General features: G+C 37.3%; 2 protein-coding genes across 2 annotated transcripts; one reads left to right on the top strand and one right to left on the bottom strand.

The window, feature by feature from the left end:
• Positions 1 to 980: 980 nt before the first annotated feature.
• On the top strand, positions 981 to 9,070 carry LOC103704295 (pentatricopeptide repeat-containing protein At4g16390, chloroplastic). Its single transcript, XM_088711424.2, is given in 10 exon segments — positions 981 to 985; positions 3,392 to 3,630; positions 3,633 to 3,705; positions 3,707 to 3,963; positions 3,966 to 3,992; positions 3,995 to 4,050; positions 4,053 to 4,295; positions 4,297 to 4,391; positions 4,393 to 4,991; positions 8,964 to 9,070. Coding segments are annotated over 10 exon segments (1,701 nt in total).
• Positions 9,071 to 9,090: 20 nt separating this feature from the next.
• Positions 9,091 to 15,993, bottom strand: LOC103704221 (Pyridoxal-5'-phosphate-dependent enzyme family protein). The gene is made up of 6 exons (XM_039134112.2): positions 15,683 to 15,993; positions 15,471 to 15,545; positions 14,854 to 14,997; positions 12,240 to 12,629; positions 11,907 to 12,142; positions 9,091 to 9,844 (listed from the first exon to the last, which is right to left on the bottom strand). Exons 1-6 carry the CDS (start codon positions 15,929 to 15,931, stop codon positions 9,622 to 9,624), a joined length of 1,317 nt encoding a protein of 438 aa, XP_038990040.1. The 5' UTR covers positions 15,932 to 15,993; the 3' UTR covers positions 9,091 to 9,621.
• Between the last annotated feature and the right edge of the window lie 533 nt (positions 15,994 to 16,526).

The raw sequence follows: 16,526 nt of genomic DNA, 5'->3' as shown, positions 1-16,526 counted from the left end.
AATTGAGCTACTCCAAAATGGCGTTGTTGTGCCCATAAAATCTTAGTGAAACCTATACCACTATATGTGATTTGTATGGGATACAAATGGTCTACTATCATATATAGTGGGTGCCTACATCCCGCTCATCTTTCCCTTCCTTTTTTCCCTCAAAAATAGAACCAGCAAAGCCCCAAATTCCTATTGCCCTAATCACCTGCAACCAAACCTTTAGATCCAGAAAGGAGAACAGACCTCTAAAAGCTATACGGTCAAATAAGTATGGATATTCCCTTTTTTTTTGTCCCAAGAAAAGTTTGCAGGAAAACTTATTCACAACTCCTGATTATTAATTCACTTTCTTTTCAATTTCATGCATGCGCTATTCCCAAACCTGATTTGTAATCCTTCATATCTGGTTCACTACACTTATTAAAGTTTGATATCTGTGAACTTTATCCATGATTGTAGTCTCTTTTACTTGAAATCTAAAAACCTTTAGCATCGTGTTTTTTATCCTAACACTTATTGCTCCCAACTATATTTAAGTTTAATTTGATTGGAGATAGGACAATTACCAGTCGGCAACTTTTTATTCACTGCTAAACTTTGATAATGCTCAAGTCATCGCCAATTGATACCAGACAGGCAAGACAGACGATACTGGGAAAAATCTAACCGGAATCTAGTAATGTGGCAATAAGCACTGTGACAATTTTGATAATAAACATATGTTTTATCTTGAGGTAAGTTTGCCTACATAGATGGGTGTCACATTAAATACAAGGTGAACAAGGTAGTGGATGAAGCAGCTTTTGATCCATGTGGTATACTACATGCTAGTTTAGGAGCTATAGAGAGTTCGAGCATAAGAATCCAATGCTGTGAACGACAAGATCTTTATATCCTCTCTCTCTCTCTCTCTCGTTAAGGCAGCTACTCTACAAAGCTCTCAAATAAATGAAACCACTAGTGTCGGTCATAAAAATATTTTAGAGTCTATGAGGTAATGAAGATGGAGTCTCCCATGGCATAGTGTCATTCTTGTCCGTAATATAAGAAGCGACCTAGTCAGTCGCATTGTTGCTAGTATGAAGGATATAATATCTTAAATTCTTGATATTGGGTTCCTGCTCCATGGAGATCCACAATATAACTGTTCTAGAGTCCAGTTGTTTCATATTATGTTGTTGGTCTGTAGGATCGGATTAAAATAGACCCATCCTTCCCATGCAACTCTCAACTCGGCAAGCAACATTATTCTGTTATACAACTAAGTACCACAAAGGACAAGATCTTTAGATTTTCTCTCTGGAAATAACCTCTAGACTGTTTTCGATAAACTATCCGCTTTTAGCTCCCCTCTAAATCTCTGCCAAAGGAGGAGAAGCAAGGAAAATGGCTGGCCCAGGAGCAGCTCAATGCATATGGGGGCCTAAGGTGAACTCACTAAGTGGAGCCTTTTTTTTCTTTTCCGTTTTATCTTTGAGGTCTTCCCTGCAGTGGGCCAGCTTAAAGCGAACTAACTAAGGAAAGCCTTTTTCCTTTCTGTTTTGTTTTTGAGGTCTTCCCTGCGGTAGGCTTTCTTTAGGCTGGGGCAGTCGCCTAAGAGTTGGGCCGGCCCAGAATTGGCTGCCAACTCTCTTCCACCCCTCCCTCCCAATCCCACCACAACCACTTTCTCCCCCACAACTCCCAACATTCCCTTTTCTTCTCCTCTTTCTTTCTCTCTCTCTCTCTGTAAGAGAAACACCATCAAACCTCCCTTCCCCTTCTCTCCTCCCCTCCCTCCAAGCCCCTCCTCCATACCCCCAAAGGGGTGTTTGATATTAGGTAATCATCCTAAAATCAAAGGTAACATGGGTGAAAATAATGAGATCACTGCATTTGGTTGCTCAATGATGATCCTACGTGGCAGTGATCTTAAATCATCCTTACTTTTCAAATCATTACCCAACTCGGTAATATAAGAGCCACTTAGTCAGTCACATTGTTGCCTGCATGAAGGATATAATATCTTGCATTCTTCATATTGGGTTCCTGGTCTGATCCACTATATAACTGTTTTGTTGTTTCATATTATATTGGCATGTAGGATCAGACTGAAATAGACCAATCCTTTCCATGTAGCTCTCAACTCAGAAAGCAGTATTGTTCTGTTATACAACTAAGTACCCCAAAGGGCAAGATCTTTAGATCTTCTCTCTGGAAATAACTACTAGACCTTTTTCGATAAAATATTCATCTTTAGCTCTCGTCTAAATCTCTTGCCAAAGGAGGAGAAGCAAGGAAATTAGCTGCCAACTCTTTTCTACCCTTTCCTCCCAATCCCACCACAACCACTTCTTCCCCCACAACTCCCAACAATCCCTTTCCTTCTCCTCTTCCTTTCTCTCTTTGTGGAAGAGAAACACCATCAAACCTCCCTGCCCCTTCTCCTCTCCCCTCTCCTCTCCCCTCCCCTCCCTCCAAACCCCTCCTCCATACGCTCAAAGGGGTGTTTGATATAAGGTAATTATCCTAAAATCAAAGGTAACATGGATGAAGATGATGAGATCACTGCATTTGGTTGCTCAATAGTGATTCTACATGGCAGTGATCCTAAATCACCTTTACTTATTAAATCACTGCCCAACTCAGTGGTGGGATACATATCCTTAAGATCGGGTATTCAAGATCACCCCAAGGCAGTAATCTTGAGCTGAAATTTAAGGACAAAAATGCTCCTTAGTCCAGCAGAAAAAAAATTGTATATCAATATATCATTAATATATTATATCAATATCATATATTATATAATATTATAATATTATTATTTATATTATATTTATAATATATTATACTATATTATATTATCATATTACTATCCAATGGTAATTTTAAATTATAGTAAAAATGTATTATTGCACTTTATATAATAAAATTATTTAATATATTACTTCTATTTGCGTTATCTTCCTAATCAAAATAAATATTAATATTAAAATAGTATTTTATAAGTATAAATAAAAATATTAATTCAATAATAGCAATTAATATATTTTTATTAGGACTAATAATTTATAGGACTAATAAATATATTTTTATGAAATATATTAATAATTAGTATATTAATAAATATTTTAATATTTTATTATAATATATTTTATATGAATAATAAATATATTTTTATAGAATATATTAGGAATGGTTTTGGTATTATATGGCCAGTAATTTTGGATTTTTATGAAACACCAAATAAGTTACTCTTTGATCCAAATTTTTTTAATCATTATAGCATACCGATAAGATGATCTTAGATCATTAAGGACCATATTACCTAGGATAACCCAAGATCATCTCGGCGAACCTATCCGGTGCATCGAACGCCACCTAATGTCTCCCTCGAGACCTCTTGACCCTTGATCTCCAGAAGCCCAATCCCTGAGAGCCGGAAGCCCAGACCTCCATTCAAAAACTCAGTTTGGATCAAACCCAACAGCCCAAGTGCCGCCCGCCTCCGCCACCACTCCTCCGACTCCCGCTACTCCCGTTTCGCCGCCTCCCTCGACTCCTCCGACCCCATCGCCGCCGTCCTCTTCGCCCTCGGCGACCGGGCCACCGAGCAGGACGCCGTTACCGTCCTCAACTCCGGCAACTCCGTCGTCGGCCTAGGTGGTTCCAGAACAACATCAGGAACAACAAAGAGGTGATTTTGTATAATGTGACGCTCAAAGCATTGAGAAAGTGAAAATTGGGATGGGCTAGAGGCCCTGTGGAAGGAGATGATGCAGAGGAGGGTTAAGCCGGACAACGTGACATTTTTGACCGTTATTAGCTGCGCCAGGTATTTTAATTTGCCGGAGAAAGCGGTGGACTGGTTCGAGGAGATGCCTGAGTTCGAATGCACCCCTGATGATATCACCTACTTGGCGATGATCGATGCTTATGGCCGGCCGGGCAAGATCGAGAAGGCTTTCTGTCTCTATGATCGTGCCTGCAAGGAAAGGTTACATTCGCGACGGTAATCAGAACTGTAATTCGGGGAATTTCGATGGTGCACTTAATGTGTATGAAGAAATGAGGTTGCTTGGCGTGAATGTGTTGATGAAGCGGCCAAGATTTTTGCAGAGATGAAGGGATTGCCTGATGAATGTAAGCCTGATAGCTGGAGCTATTCAGCTTTAATTACTGCATACTCTTGTAGCAGAAATGTTTTGGAGGTAGAAGGCTTGTTACTTGAGATGGTGGAAACTGCATATCAGCCAGATATCTTTGTGATTGCTTCAATCATCCAGTGTTATGGGAAAGCTAGACAGACTGGTGATGTTGCGAGAAACTTTTGACAAGCTATTGAAATTGGGCATAACTCCGGATGACTGGTTCTGTTGTTGTCTTCTGAATGTGCTGACCCAGACCCCAACAGAAGAATTAAGTGATTGATTGTATAGAGAGAGCTAATGTCAAGTTGGGCTCCTTAGTGAATCTGCTAGTGGATGAAGGAGCTGGAAATGGGGCAGTCAAACAGGAAGCTGAAGAGCTCTTTAGCAACGTTAGTAATGAAGTGAAGAAGGCATATTGTAATTGTTTGATACATCTCCATGTAAACCGCAATCAATCCAAAAAAGCTTGTGTGCTCCTGGATATGGCACTTCATCTTGAGATATATACAGATCTTCAATCGAAATCTCCCACGCAGTGGTCTTTACACTTGAAGAGTCTCTCACCTGGAGCAGCTTTGACTGCTTTCAGTGTCTGGATGAACGATTTGTCCAAGGCCTTAGAGAATGGGAAGGGGTTGCCTCCACTACTGGGTATTCATACGGGGCATGGGAAGCATAAATATTCAGAGAAAGAGTTGGCATCTATGTTCGAGTCACAGTTGGGAGAATTGAATGTCCCATTTCATGAGGCACCAGATAAGGCTGGATGGTTTCTGACCACAAAAGTTGCTGCTAAGTCATGGTTGGAGCCAAGGAATTCATCTGAGCAGTTGCTGCTTAGGTTGTGTCATTGGGAAAAAGAATTTTCCTGTAAGGAACATTTTCCTCTAGGCAAATGATATATCATTTTATTTTTTTCGCACATATTCAGAGATTCTTGTGCTTTAGATGTTTTCTTTGGCATACGTTGCGAGCTTACAGTCAAATATGAATGTATCTCTTGATTCGTGTTCTTGTTTTCCTATTTTTCCCTATAGCTTGCCCACAACATTTCAGTGCTTTAATCATCGATTCTTTGTAATTAATATTTTCGTTATATATGGACTGATGTCAAATGAAGAAGCTGACCCCCTCCACCCCCTGCACATTTGGAAAAAAATGTTTTCGATCATTCAAGAATATGCACAGCTTCCTCTGTAATATATTCACCATTGTATTAGAATAAGTCAGTCTTCGCAGCTCCATCTACAAGCTACTAAATTTTATTTTTAATTTCCATATATTTATCATTTATTTTTTATGCATGAACAAGAAGCAGACTTCTTAAACTGTTTCTATTCCTCCTTGTTGTAGAAGTTCAAATTCAGCAAAGACACATGGTAACGTGCGTGAAATCGAGGAGGCATGTGTTTAATTTTTTATTCGTTTAAGAAAATTCACTAATTCCTACATTACATCCATGGAAATAAAATATAGTAAATGAGGTTAACCCTATAGCTTAGTTCATAAAACTTCTTGCAATTGCAAGGTTGACAGAGAAATATGATCTTTACTATGAAGAAACATTGCCAGTACTCACATATTCTGCAAATGCTTCAACAAAAAAATGTATATATATATATATATGTTTGTTTTGTCCTGTCAAAAAAAAAATAAATAAATAAAAATGATAAATAACATTTTCATTGTAGGTCAATTAATATTGAAGTAACCATATCAATTTTCTCTAATCTGTCGTCAGACAGCTGGAACCTGGAGTTGGCGAGTGCTCATCAAATCAAATAAATGTAATTATCTGTAGGATTTATCTTTTCATTTCTAAAAATTTTCTTTGGGGCCTGTGTGATTCATCTTATATTTAACAATTGATAAGTTGGCTGGTATTAATTGACACTCATCAAGCAACAAGTAAAAGGCATTCTTGTCTCTTAATTATGCATCACATATGCTTTCCCACAGCTTGATATTATACACTTGATCATACATAGAACCATTACTGAAGTAACATTAAGGAATTCCAAGGATGGAGCATCTTAAATTACTATTTTCAGCTAATGCATTGAGTAAAGTGTTTATGAGGGCAAATACTAACCTAGAATCATGGAGGAAAGCCTTGGTGATTGGAAGCAGGGAAAATATGTATTTTAATTAAAGAAAATATATGGATTTTAATTTATTATATGTAGGCGAGACTCTGTCAAATTTAGTAGTAAGAAGGTCCATAGGATAATTTTGGTAGTTCAACTTCATAATATTCACGGATGGGGAGATTGGAAGGTTGATCATAATGGTGTTGTTGCATGATGCATATGTTAGCAGACACATTTTTACCTGAATCTTTTTCACATACTAATTATGCTTGATCTAAAAATTTTCAAATATGAGACCGATGATTTTGTTCAGCTAAATTGTTGATGTACAAAAATTGAGCTCATTATAAATGCATATCTCATTAGAAAGCAGACTGGTGGTGGACTATTTGTGATAGTGATGTCTGGTGCGGCAAAGGCATAATTAGCTCATATTTGTGAGGAACTTGGATTCTGTTTAGATGTTGGAAGTGATGAGAAGTTTGGACGAAATCTATGAGAAAGAATTTGGAGAAACATTTTGTATGACCATTTGCTACCTTAGATAGGAACAGCTCGTAATAGATGTTAGAAGCATACAAGATGTGACTTTGAGGGTATAAGCTATGGTTAGCACTTAACCATGCACATCAAGTTTCATCAGACCAGTTAACCATTTCTTTGCGTGGTAATTTATGTCGTAATTGACAGCAGTGCTGCATGGATGTGAAAAGAGAATCAAATTCAGCCATGTGTTTAAGTGTTTGCGTCAATAAAAGGGAAAAAAAAAGGAGAGATGTGGATACACAGAAAAGATATTTTTATATATTATATATAGAATATCTTATAAAAATATTGAAAATATTATATCTCAAGTTTTTCTGTCATATGCATCTTTCTTATCCAAACTTCTAATTAGTTTAAGGATTTTGAGAAATGTTATTTCATAAAGTTATTTTAAAATTTACATTTTGACCAATTTCTGAAAAGAAGAAAAGCTGCTTTTAAAAAGTTTTCATAAGTATCCAAGTGGTATCTGATTTAAATACATATCAGATAGAAATTCTAGAAACTGGATGTGAGTATCCAAGTAACACAGTGAACATAGTCATGGTAACGAACAAATCTTACGACAATAAAATATGGTCTTGTTCACCAACATCTGAATTCCTCAACCCTCGTCCTGTGGTGGCCTGTGAGTCATCAAACAGTCATGATTCAAATTCATCTAAAGAAATAGTTTGTATTTTAGTGAAAAGCCGTGTTCAAGAAAGAAGTAAATTATGTTACAGAACATCCTGGAAAACGAGTTTTGAATGTTCTTTGAATTTTCATAAGAATCGTGAAGTCCTTTCGCTAGGTTCTAATTTCTTCATTAAGATAAATTTGAAAGAAAAAAGCTTCTAATTAAAAGAAACTGACATGAGCTTTATAATGGATCAGAGAATTGTCTCTAAACCATTTCAGAATTATTCCAGTACATGTATATTTCTTTTTTGGTAGTTTCAGAACTTCTTTCAAGGCCTGGTTTGGCATATCTTTCTCTCTCTCTCTCTCCGTCTCTCTGTGGTGCATGCCTGTCTCTTTTTTCTTCTCTTCATCCAGTTCCAGGGGCGGGGTGTGGGGTTGGAGTCGCCAGAATTTGGAACCTCCAAGTGCTGGAAGGATTTAATTCGATCACTTGCCGTGTATTGTGCAGTGGCGGGTGATTGGACAGGGTAAGAACTGCCTTGCATAAAACAAGGCATCTGTGCAGGAAACTTTTCAATAGATTTGGATCCTCTAGCATTTTTCTGAAAAAAATGAGGATATGACACTCAATTTTCATGAATAAGTAGAATGATACTATGTTATTAATGTAATTTTATTCGTAAATATTGTGTTTACTTACTCCAACTTGATGCTGGATCAACAAGGCTGCAACATCATTACTCTAAGAAAAGTACATAGAATTACTATAATGAATCCCAGTAGCAAAATTAGAAAACATAGCTTGTACATGGAATTTGTCACCTCTTTCTTCCTGCAGTTATTAGTGCTTCATAGCCATGGGATTCAACTTTCTTGGTCAAAAGGTATCTGATCATGAAGGCAAAGCAGCCACAAATGGTTGCAGAATTCGGTATGCTCTCTTAGAATTACATTCTGCATCTTCTGAATCTTCATCATATCATCCCCATTCAACATCAGGATTCTATAATGACTTGGGTTAAGGAGATGTTCCAGCAGGTTGAGGTATTTGGAGGCAAAGCATTTTGCTTCAGGCAGAGGAACCGCCTTTCAACATTCTCATTGAGCTTCCACCTGTCCACAAGCTTGCTTCTTCAGTTCTACTTGGTCCATGAGTCGATCCCTACAAGAGGCAATGCCATGATATGTGTAGCTTATCTTAGGTTAATGTCTCTATCATAAACAAATGCCACCAATCTCCATGCTTCGTCGAAGTTCACCGACGCATCAGGGCGTGAAATCTAATCCATAGACATCTTTAGCTAGGGGGCATTGCACACCTGGAGGTTGGAATACTAGCAGTATGATCTGACATTGAGTTTTTAGTGCAACTTAATGCCAAATGTGGGTGATGTTTTACCTTAATGATAGAGCTGTATGATATATAACCATATACTTCCATTGTCAAATTGCCATGTTTAATGAATTTGTTGAATGTAGCAGCCCCTTATTACACCAAGGTTATGGTCATATTTCACTGGAACTAAATATTTCAGCTGAATTTGTTTCTTTCCTTTCTGACATCCAGTGGCTTTATTTGCAGATCCTAGCTCATTTGTGCAGAGAGTGCAAGAGGGATGGGCAGTATGGTTATACTGTCAGATGAGTACCAAAAACTGCTTTTTAAAGTTACTAAAGGGAGCCAGGTGAACACCCACAAACACAAAAAATGGACCTGAACAATGAATCTTTGATAATTTAATCATCATAGTAACAGTCCACAATCCTTCACAGTATCATTTTACAAAATTGAGGGCTATACATAAGCACAAGATCCTGTAGATGACCAGCTGAATGGCAGCATAAAAATGAGAATTTCAACATATAAAGTATAATAACTAGCAACCCTGAGACTGGCCGTATCACCTTCTCGAGTGATGTAACCAAAAGCCAACCTGTGGAACCATTCATACCACATGATAATGAAGCTGCTTTCTACTGGTATAATTAAGATCTAGAAAATGCTCTCTTCCATCTCTTGCAGCACCACTTGTTGGATTCAATCTCTAGATGCCAAAAACTGCACGATGGCCTCTATCCCAGTGCGCACGAACTACAGAAAAACTGCATACCTTCATGATGGCATACATTATATGTAGCGTTGATAATCTACTGAATGTTCATTTACTGCGTTGGCTGCTCAAATTGCAAAACTCAGACTAGGAGAGGAAAGACAATCATACAACATGGCCCACCCAAATTCAAGGACGATCGAGGAACTCCAGACCAGTCGCAGAGGGGGTCAGTCCATGATCAGCCAGATACTGAGCGTTGTGGAACTTACTGAGATGCCTCATCCCACTGTCACACAGAATCGTTACAATTGTGTGACCTGGACCTAAAGATTGTGCCAATCGTACAGCTCCAACACAGTTCATGGCTGAAGAACTCCCGATGAAAAGACCATCATTCTTCAGAAGAAACCTGAGAGAAATTATACAACAAAAATGTTGATTCCAAGAAAGTTACACAATCTGCAGTTCTGTATGCTTAGGTTAAGTGACAAATAAACAACATTTCTTGAAACTTGCAGAACTAACGATGATTTCAGCAAATCAGGTTCAAAATTGGAGGTTGGGGTAAACATATGAGTCCACTTCAAATAGGGGTGGCAATCTATAACCCGACCTGCTAAGCTAACACGCATCCAACCTGCATTAAACATGTTTGGATTTGGCATAAATGGGTCCAAGATAAATAGGTTGACCCATGTTAACCTGCTTATTAAACAAGTCAGATATAGGTTTTAGAGGCTTGAGCTGTTTAACAATTGAGTTAGGTCAGGTTGACCTGTTTAGATCCGATCCATTTAATCTGTTTAGAGCTGGCCCTGTTTGAGAGTAAGGAATTAGGCAATCGGACCTTTCATTGGGGGCTTGGGGTGGCTTAGGCTAGACCATTGGGAAACCAACAAAAGTTCGAGAGGAGTAGATATTCTTCCTTTTCCTCCTCTCCATATCTTTTTCTCTTCTCTCCTTTCCTTTTACCCTTGGCAAACAATTGTAAAGAGAAGATGGGAAGTTAACACAGGTCACTCTAGACCTGTCCTTAACCCTACTATTTATTAAAGAGGCCATGTGGGTCGAGTCGGGTTACCTGCTTAGTTAATAGGTTAGGTTCAATTTTCAATTTTTAACTAGTGTAATAAATAGGTCAGGTTTTGGTTGAGAAATATTTGAGCCGACTAGTATCTGACTTGATCTGTATCCAACATAACACGACCATTTGCCACCACTAACTTCAAAGCTTGAGATAGGTGTTGCAAGTTGAAACAAGGACTGTCAAGTAAATGCCACATTTCTTGTGAACTTGTCAGAGAAGTTCAGCATTCTTTCTACTGACAAGAGCATACGAGTTAACCCCTTGCTAACAGTATTATATATAATATAGGAATCAATTATCCAGGTAAAGTAAATCGAGTTTAACCTCTAACCTGAGTGCTTGACAACAATGTGTCAATCCAAGACCACAGTTAACATGCCAAGGAATGATACAAGGATAGTTAATTTACAAGAAAAAAGATAAGGAACTCACTAACATGGCATGTTCTTTTGTTCAAAGTAAATAGAATTAATTTGTAATTGGCTCTTTTTTTTTTAAAAAAAAAAGAAGCAGTGATGCTTCCTTAGGCAATCAAGTAAACCATGAACATCTTAAAGAAATTATAGGGCTTGCAGCATTGTATTTCATCTTAACATCAACATAGATATTTCTAAAACGATGATATAACTGATCCAGTTATTAGAGTGTTCCACTTTGTCCAGAACTTGCATCCCAGCCACTTCAAAACTAGAATCATATTTATATTCAGTATGTATGCATCAAACTCAGCAGAGTTCAATACTTGGCTAAGCAAGAATAATTAGCTAAATTTGGAGTAATTCACTCTATACTCATCAAAAGCTATCCAAAATAGACATTTGCCTTGCTAAGTTGACTCCAGAATTTAAACCATTTACCAGATGACTAATAATCATGGTTATGCTAACAGCACTTTTCACATATGAGTCATGATGGACCGTAAAAGGCCAGATAAGATTAAAAGAATAGTTTCAGTATAAAATTATTGATATACTATAACATAAGTCATACAACAGCAAAGCAGCAAAATCAACAGTATTTTCATCATATTATTATATATATTTTTTTGAATAAACAGAATAACAGTATGAGAAGACAAAAAAGAAATTGAGACTAATTTCAAAGAGGGATGTTATGACAATTATACAATATTCTTGCAATGCTCATGATCCATAGCAGAGGTGGTGTTGATACTGACATAAAATAACAGGCATAACCATCACAACACTGTTTAAAAGTGCTAACACATCCTCGAATTTCTGCTTCGTCGTTTTATATTGTTGCCAATTTATCACTCATAAGTACATAAAACAAATCTATCTATTTGAGAACATGCTCTTGATTTTTATGCTTACACCAATAGGAAAATATCATATTTTAGTGCATGAGAGTTTAGATTACAGACCTGGACATTTCAACGGCCTCCTTATCTGTGCCACGGTAAGCTCCATCTAACTCTGCCATCAGAAAATTCTTGGTCAGTCTGTTGATTCCAATTCCTTCTGTGATGGTATCAAAAGGGTTCTTCAGTCTTCGGCCCTCTGCCTCCTCCTTTGAGTACATTACTCCTCTTGTGACCTTGTTGAACAGACCAGATCCAGGTGGATCAATAAGGAAGCATTTAATATTTGGATTCTTTTCCTGGAAAAGAAACACAAGGGTTGAGAAGTGCAAAACCCGCTTTGTTTGAACAGAATATTCAAATGTAATAAATGAAAGACATATTGTGAAGACAGACCTTGAGAAACCGTGATATTCCAGCAACAGTTCCACCTGTACCTGCAGCAGCAACAAAGGCATGCAGTCTCCCTCGAGTTTGTTCCCATATTTCAGGACCAGTCCACTCATAATGGGCCTGAAAGTTTGCCAAGTTTTCAAACTGATCAGCAAAGAAACCTCCTTTACAATCAGTAGAGGAGATGGGCTGACATTTTTCTTGCTGTGGTGTATGACCATTTATGTGAATTAAGCTGTTGCCTTCCATTTTACAAGCTTCTCTTTGCATTGCTGCGGACTTAGTAGCCTCCAAGGCCCTCCTCCTTGCAACATTCACATAGTGGTCTCTGTGTGTAATCGAAACTGGTCTCACTCTCTCTACAGTAGCTCCAAGGGCCTCAAGTATTTGGGACTGAAAAGAATTTTGAGAGCCAAGCATTAAAATATAGATATAATCACGACAAATAGCATGAACTTTGAACCTATTCTTCATCTGTAATGTAATTAAGTAATAAATATTATATACAATTTCCGGGCAGTTATACGAATATAGTCAATCTTGATTCTCATTTTACCGACAAAATAATTAGAAGATCACGTCCTACAAAACTGTATGTATCACTATCTCCTACAACCACCTTCTCGAAGCATCGTATGAATTGGAGGTTTTCAGTTCGAAATATCACAAGAGAGTTACATTTTCTATATAGGTACTATCTTGCTTAGCATAATGGGCATAATGTGTCATAAAACAAGTCAGGCATTTCATTGGCCACCTCCAAACCTCTAGAGGATGTGTGGAAAAGTTCTAATCTCCATATTGCAAATATTCTTTTTTACAGTGGTCATGGATGAAGAAGGGGTACATACGTCTCGAACCTTTGACATGGCCTTCATAAATCAAAGCACATGCCACCAAGACAGGTTAAAATTTTCAGTGGTCATGGTCTGTATTTTTGCAATATTTCAATTATTTCTAGTACTAAGAGTTCTGAAAGCTAACACAAAGTCCGCAGAGTAATGCTATTCTTTGCAAATCTACATGGTTTCATACCAGTTGTTCAAGCTAACTTTGTATTATATGAGCATATAGCATATATAACATGAGTAAAACAACCATTTTTTTTTAAGGGATAAAAAAATACCTAAACTGCTGGATCTAGACGAGGTACTCAACAAAAATAATAGGCCATTCTCTTCTGATTTATTGATCCTTTTTTTTGTTACTCTTTTTAATCAACATTGCCTGTCCCCCATCCTTTTCTCTGATTATTTCTTTTATTCCAAGAAATGTAATTATAACACCAATCAAAAAATCACAACCTTGCTATAAAAAATGTAACAGTGTTAGTACCAATTCAATGCATGTTCTCATCATAATCTGCATCTTTCTTCGCTTCACCACTTCATTCCAAGTTTACTTGGGCTTTCCCCTTTTTACCTAGACCATTCCATATGAATTGCAAAGGCTTACCAGAAATGAAAAGGGTTGGTCTTATAAACTTTAGGTTATGGCAGAGAGTCTAATTACCTAATAAAAATTCAAAATACAGGCACCTTCTCAGCGAAAAGATTGGCAACCAAAATATATGAAGCTATAAAAGAATTATATAAGCAGTCCTATCTAGTTCCAATGATTAATTTTTCATAACTTAAGGTCCATATAAATAACTCCCAAGTCCAAGAATACAACATTTGCTGAATAGTCCCCCGGCACACCCTTCTGTGAAGCCTTCTCAGTTTACCCTGATGTTTCATGGATGAGCTCAGGAACAAGTTTGATGGTGGTTGTTGTTGCTAGCTTAAACTTATATAAGTCCTTGCTAGCTTTTGAGTAATAGAACAAACGATGTCAATATGTACCCAGCCAATGAACATCCCAGTTGGAAATACTGGTAATATTTCATATGCAAACTGTACTTACTTATTTTATTATAAATCTTCAGGACACTCAAGTTACCATTCCTTCAAAAAAAGGAGTGAAAAAGGAGGGGAAACCCATCTTACCAACAACAATTTACAACTGAATACAATGATTTGCATAATGTGACTTATCAAATAACTTTTACTTAGTACCCTGTTCACATAAGCTGATCAAAAGATCCTTAAAAACTGCAACATCTAACCACTTATTGTCTATCTTCAAACATTTTACATCATGCAATTCATGATAGGAAATAATCTTGCTTGGATTTTTTGACTTGCCATTAAACTTGACTAGAACCATCCTCATCTGAATGCCTAATAAAATTTATTGCATCTAAAGTTTTTAAAATGGCAAGACAGAACCTGTGCTTCAAGGAACCACACGTCTCTTAAAATTTTCGACATTATTTATAATAAATTATGTTCTTCATAATTTTAACTAACAAATAGATCCAAAACTTAGTGAAACTTGAAACTTCATCAGCTTAAAGGAAAATAACAAGCCTAAAAAGGATAAATTTCTTCTAAACAGACAACACAGATAACTCAGAGGCTTTGCAGCTGAAACATACATGCTTCACGTTGCAAGCCTTCATATAACTTGACGCAGAGAGGCATAAAAGTGATTGTTTAAGAGCTGAAGTTACCAGGGATAAAAGATATTGGTAGGCAACTTTATGGGATATTAAACATACGTTCAATGCACATACCTTCTCGATGGCAACATCATCTGGAATCACGACATGACATTTACATCCATATGCTGGAGCAACTGTAGCAAGGCTTATAGCTGTGCTTCCAGCGCTTCCCTCAGTCACTACACCACCATGGACAAGCTCTCCAGAATCCAGAGCCTACAAAAAGTCACATCCCAAACCTAACATGTGAAACTTGAAAGCCATAGGCATAGGCATCCATGATGCAACAATATATTTAATGACATTAGGCTTATTTTGCAAAATTCTAATTCATGATACATAATCTGCTTCACTGAATATTTTAGTCAGCATCACACAACCCATAAACATTATAACTAAATGAATAAGAAGACCGAGCAATTCTATAGAACCGGGAAGTGAAAAAATAATCATAAAAGTTCCACTCTTGTTTTGAAAAGAAGCACCTTTCTGATTTAATAAGTAAAAAAAAATTTGAAGAACGTAGAGTTTATTTAAAAAAAAAATGAAGCACAACCCACAGGAAACAGAAAGCCTGCTGCGTTAATAAGGTTGCATTACTGCTAGTTTCTTACTTTCTTTCTAATATGGAAACAATTACACGGAGAAACAACGAATATTTTCAAGGAAAAAGGAGATAGGATCATCACCTCTTCAATGATTTTAACGGCCACACGGTCTTTGACGCTCCCCCCAGGGTTCAAGAACTCGGCTTTCCCCAGAATCTAAAAAGCAAAAAAAAAAAAAAAAAATCTCCCAAGTTAATGAAGGAACCAAATGGCTTTCTTCCCATCTTCTTTATGGAAATTTCGACAGATATAGAGAAAAGAGTTGCGATCTTTGTGAAAGCTGACAACTTTACCTCGCATCCCGTCGCGTCGGAGAGGCTGTTGATTCTGATAAGGGGGGTATAGCCGACGGCGGCGGCGAGGCCGCTCCTCCTCCTATTTCTTCGAGGGTTTGTGCGAGATCTCTTCCATGGGAACTTCGAGCGATGGTTGGAGAGGAGGACGTACGAGAGGAGAGCGGCGGAGGAAGCCACGGTAGCGGCGGCGGCCGCGGCGGCGGCTAAGACAACTCCGGCTGGATTCGCCGCCGCCATTGCTCCCATCTCGCTCACGCATGCGGGAAAAAGAAAAAGCGCATAGAAATAAATATGAAGTCATGCTCGCCACCTGGGTAACCATCGGGTCGGGTTGGATACGGACGGTTTTGGACGTACGGTCAGATTAAAAATTAATCAACCCGAATCCGATGTATTTATAAAACATGTTAAAAATTTAGATATAAATATGATCTATTAATTAAGCATGTAATTCAATCTGATCCGTATAATTTATTTATTAAATATATTAAATTAAATTAAATAAATTTTTAACAGATCGAATAGATTTAAATAAATTAAACATATCAAATGAGTTAGGTAAAATAGGATAGAAACGGATTAAACATATTCTAAATAGGTTAGGCAGGTTTTTAATGAGTTGGATTATGATCCAATTCAATTATTAAAGATGCTAAAATAAGTTAATAAATCAAATATTTAAATCTAGACCTAATTTATTTAATAAACAAGTTTAGATAGATTGATATGTTTACGATCCAAATTTATTTGTGTCAAACTCGAAGCTACTTAAAGCTGATCATTTGTAGATTGCATTGATGGGCCGGATCATAAATCACCATCTCTAGATAACACAACAGTA

The sequence above is a fragment of the Phoenix dactylifera genome, chromosome 15, assembly GCF_051530095.1.
Source record: "Phoenix dactylifera cultivar Ajwa chromosome 15, Ajwa_hap1_PhDact_Kaust_v1.1, whole genome shotgun sequence".
NCBI lineage: Eukaryota > Viridiplantae > Streptophyta > Magnoliopsida > Arecales > Arecaceae > Phoenix > Phoenix dactylifera.
The sequence above is the reverse complement of the archived record's forward strand: the minus strand, read 5'-3'. Positions and strand labels throughout refer to the sequence as shown.

What these genes read in the sequence shown, in the direction of transcription:
- LOC103704221 (XM_039134112.2), bottom strand. Translation starts at nt 15,931, where the DNA reads ATGGGAGCAATGGCGGCGGCGAATCCAGCCGGAGTTGTCTTAGCCGCC. An exon ending in CCGTTAAAATCATTGAAGAG is followed by an intron (nt 14,998 to 15,470) that starts GTGATGATCCTA and finishes GACTTTTTGTAG; the next exon opens with GCTCTGGATTCTGGAGAGCT. An exon ending in ATGATGTTGCCATCGAGAAG is followed by an intron (nt 12,630 to 14,853) that starts GTATGTGCATTG and finishes AATTCTTTTCAG; the next exon opens with TCCCAAATACTTGAGGCCCT.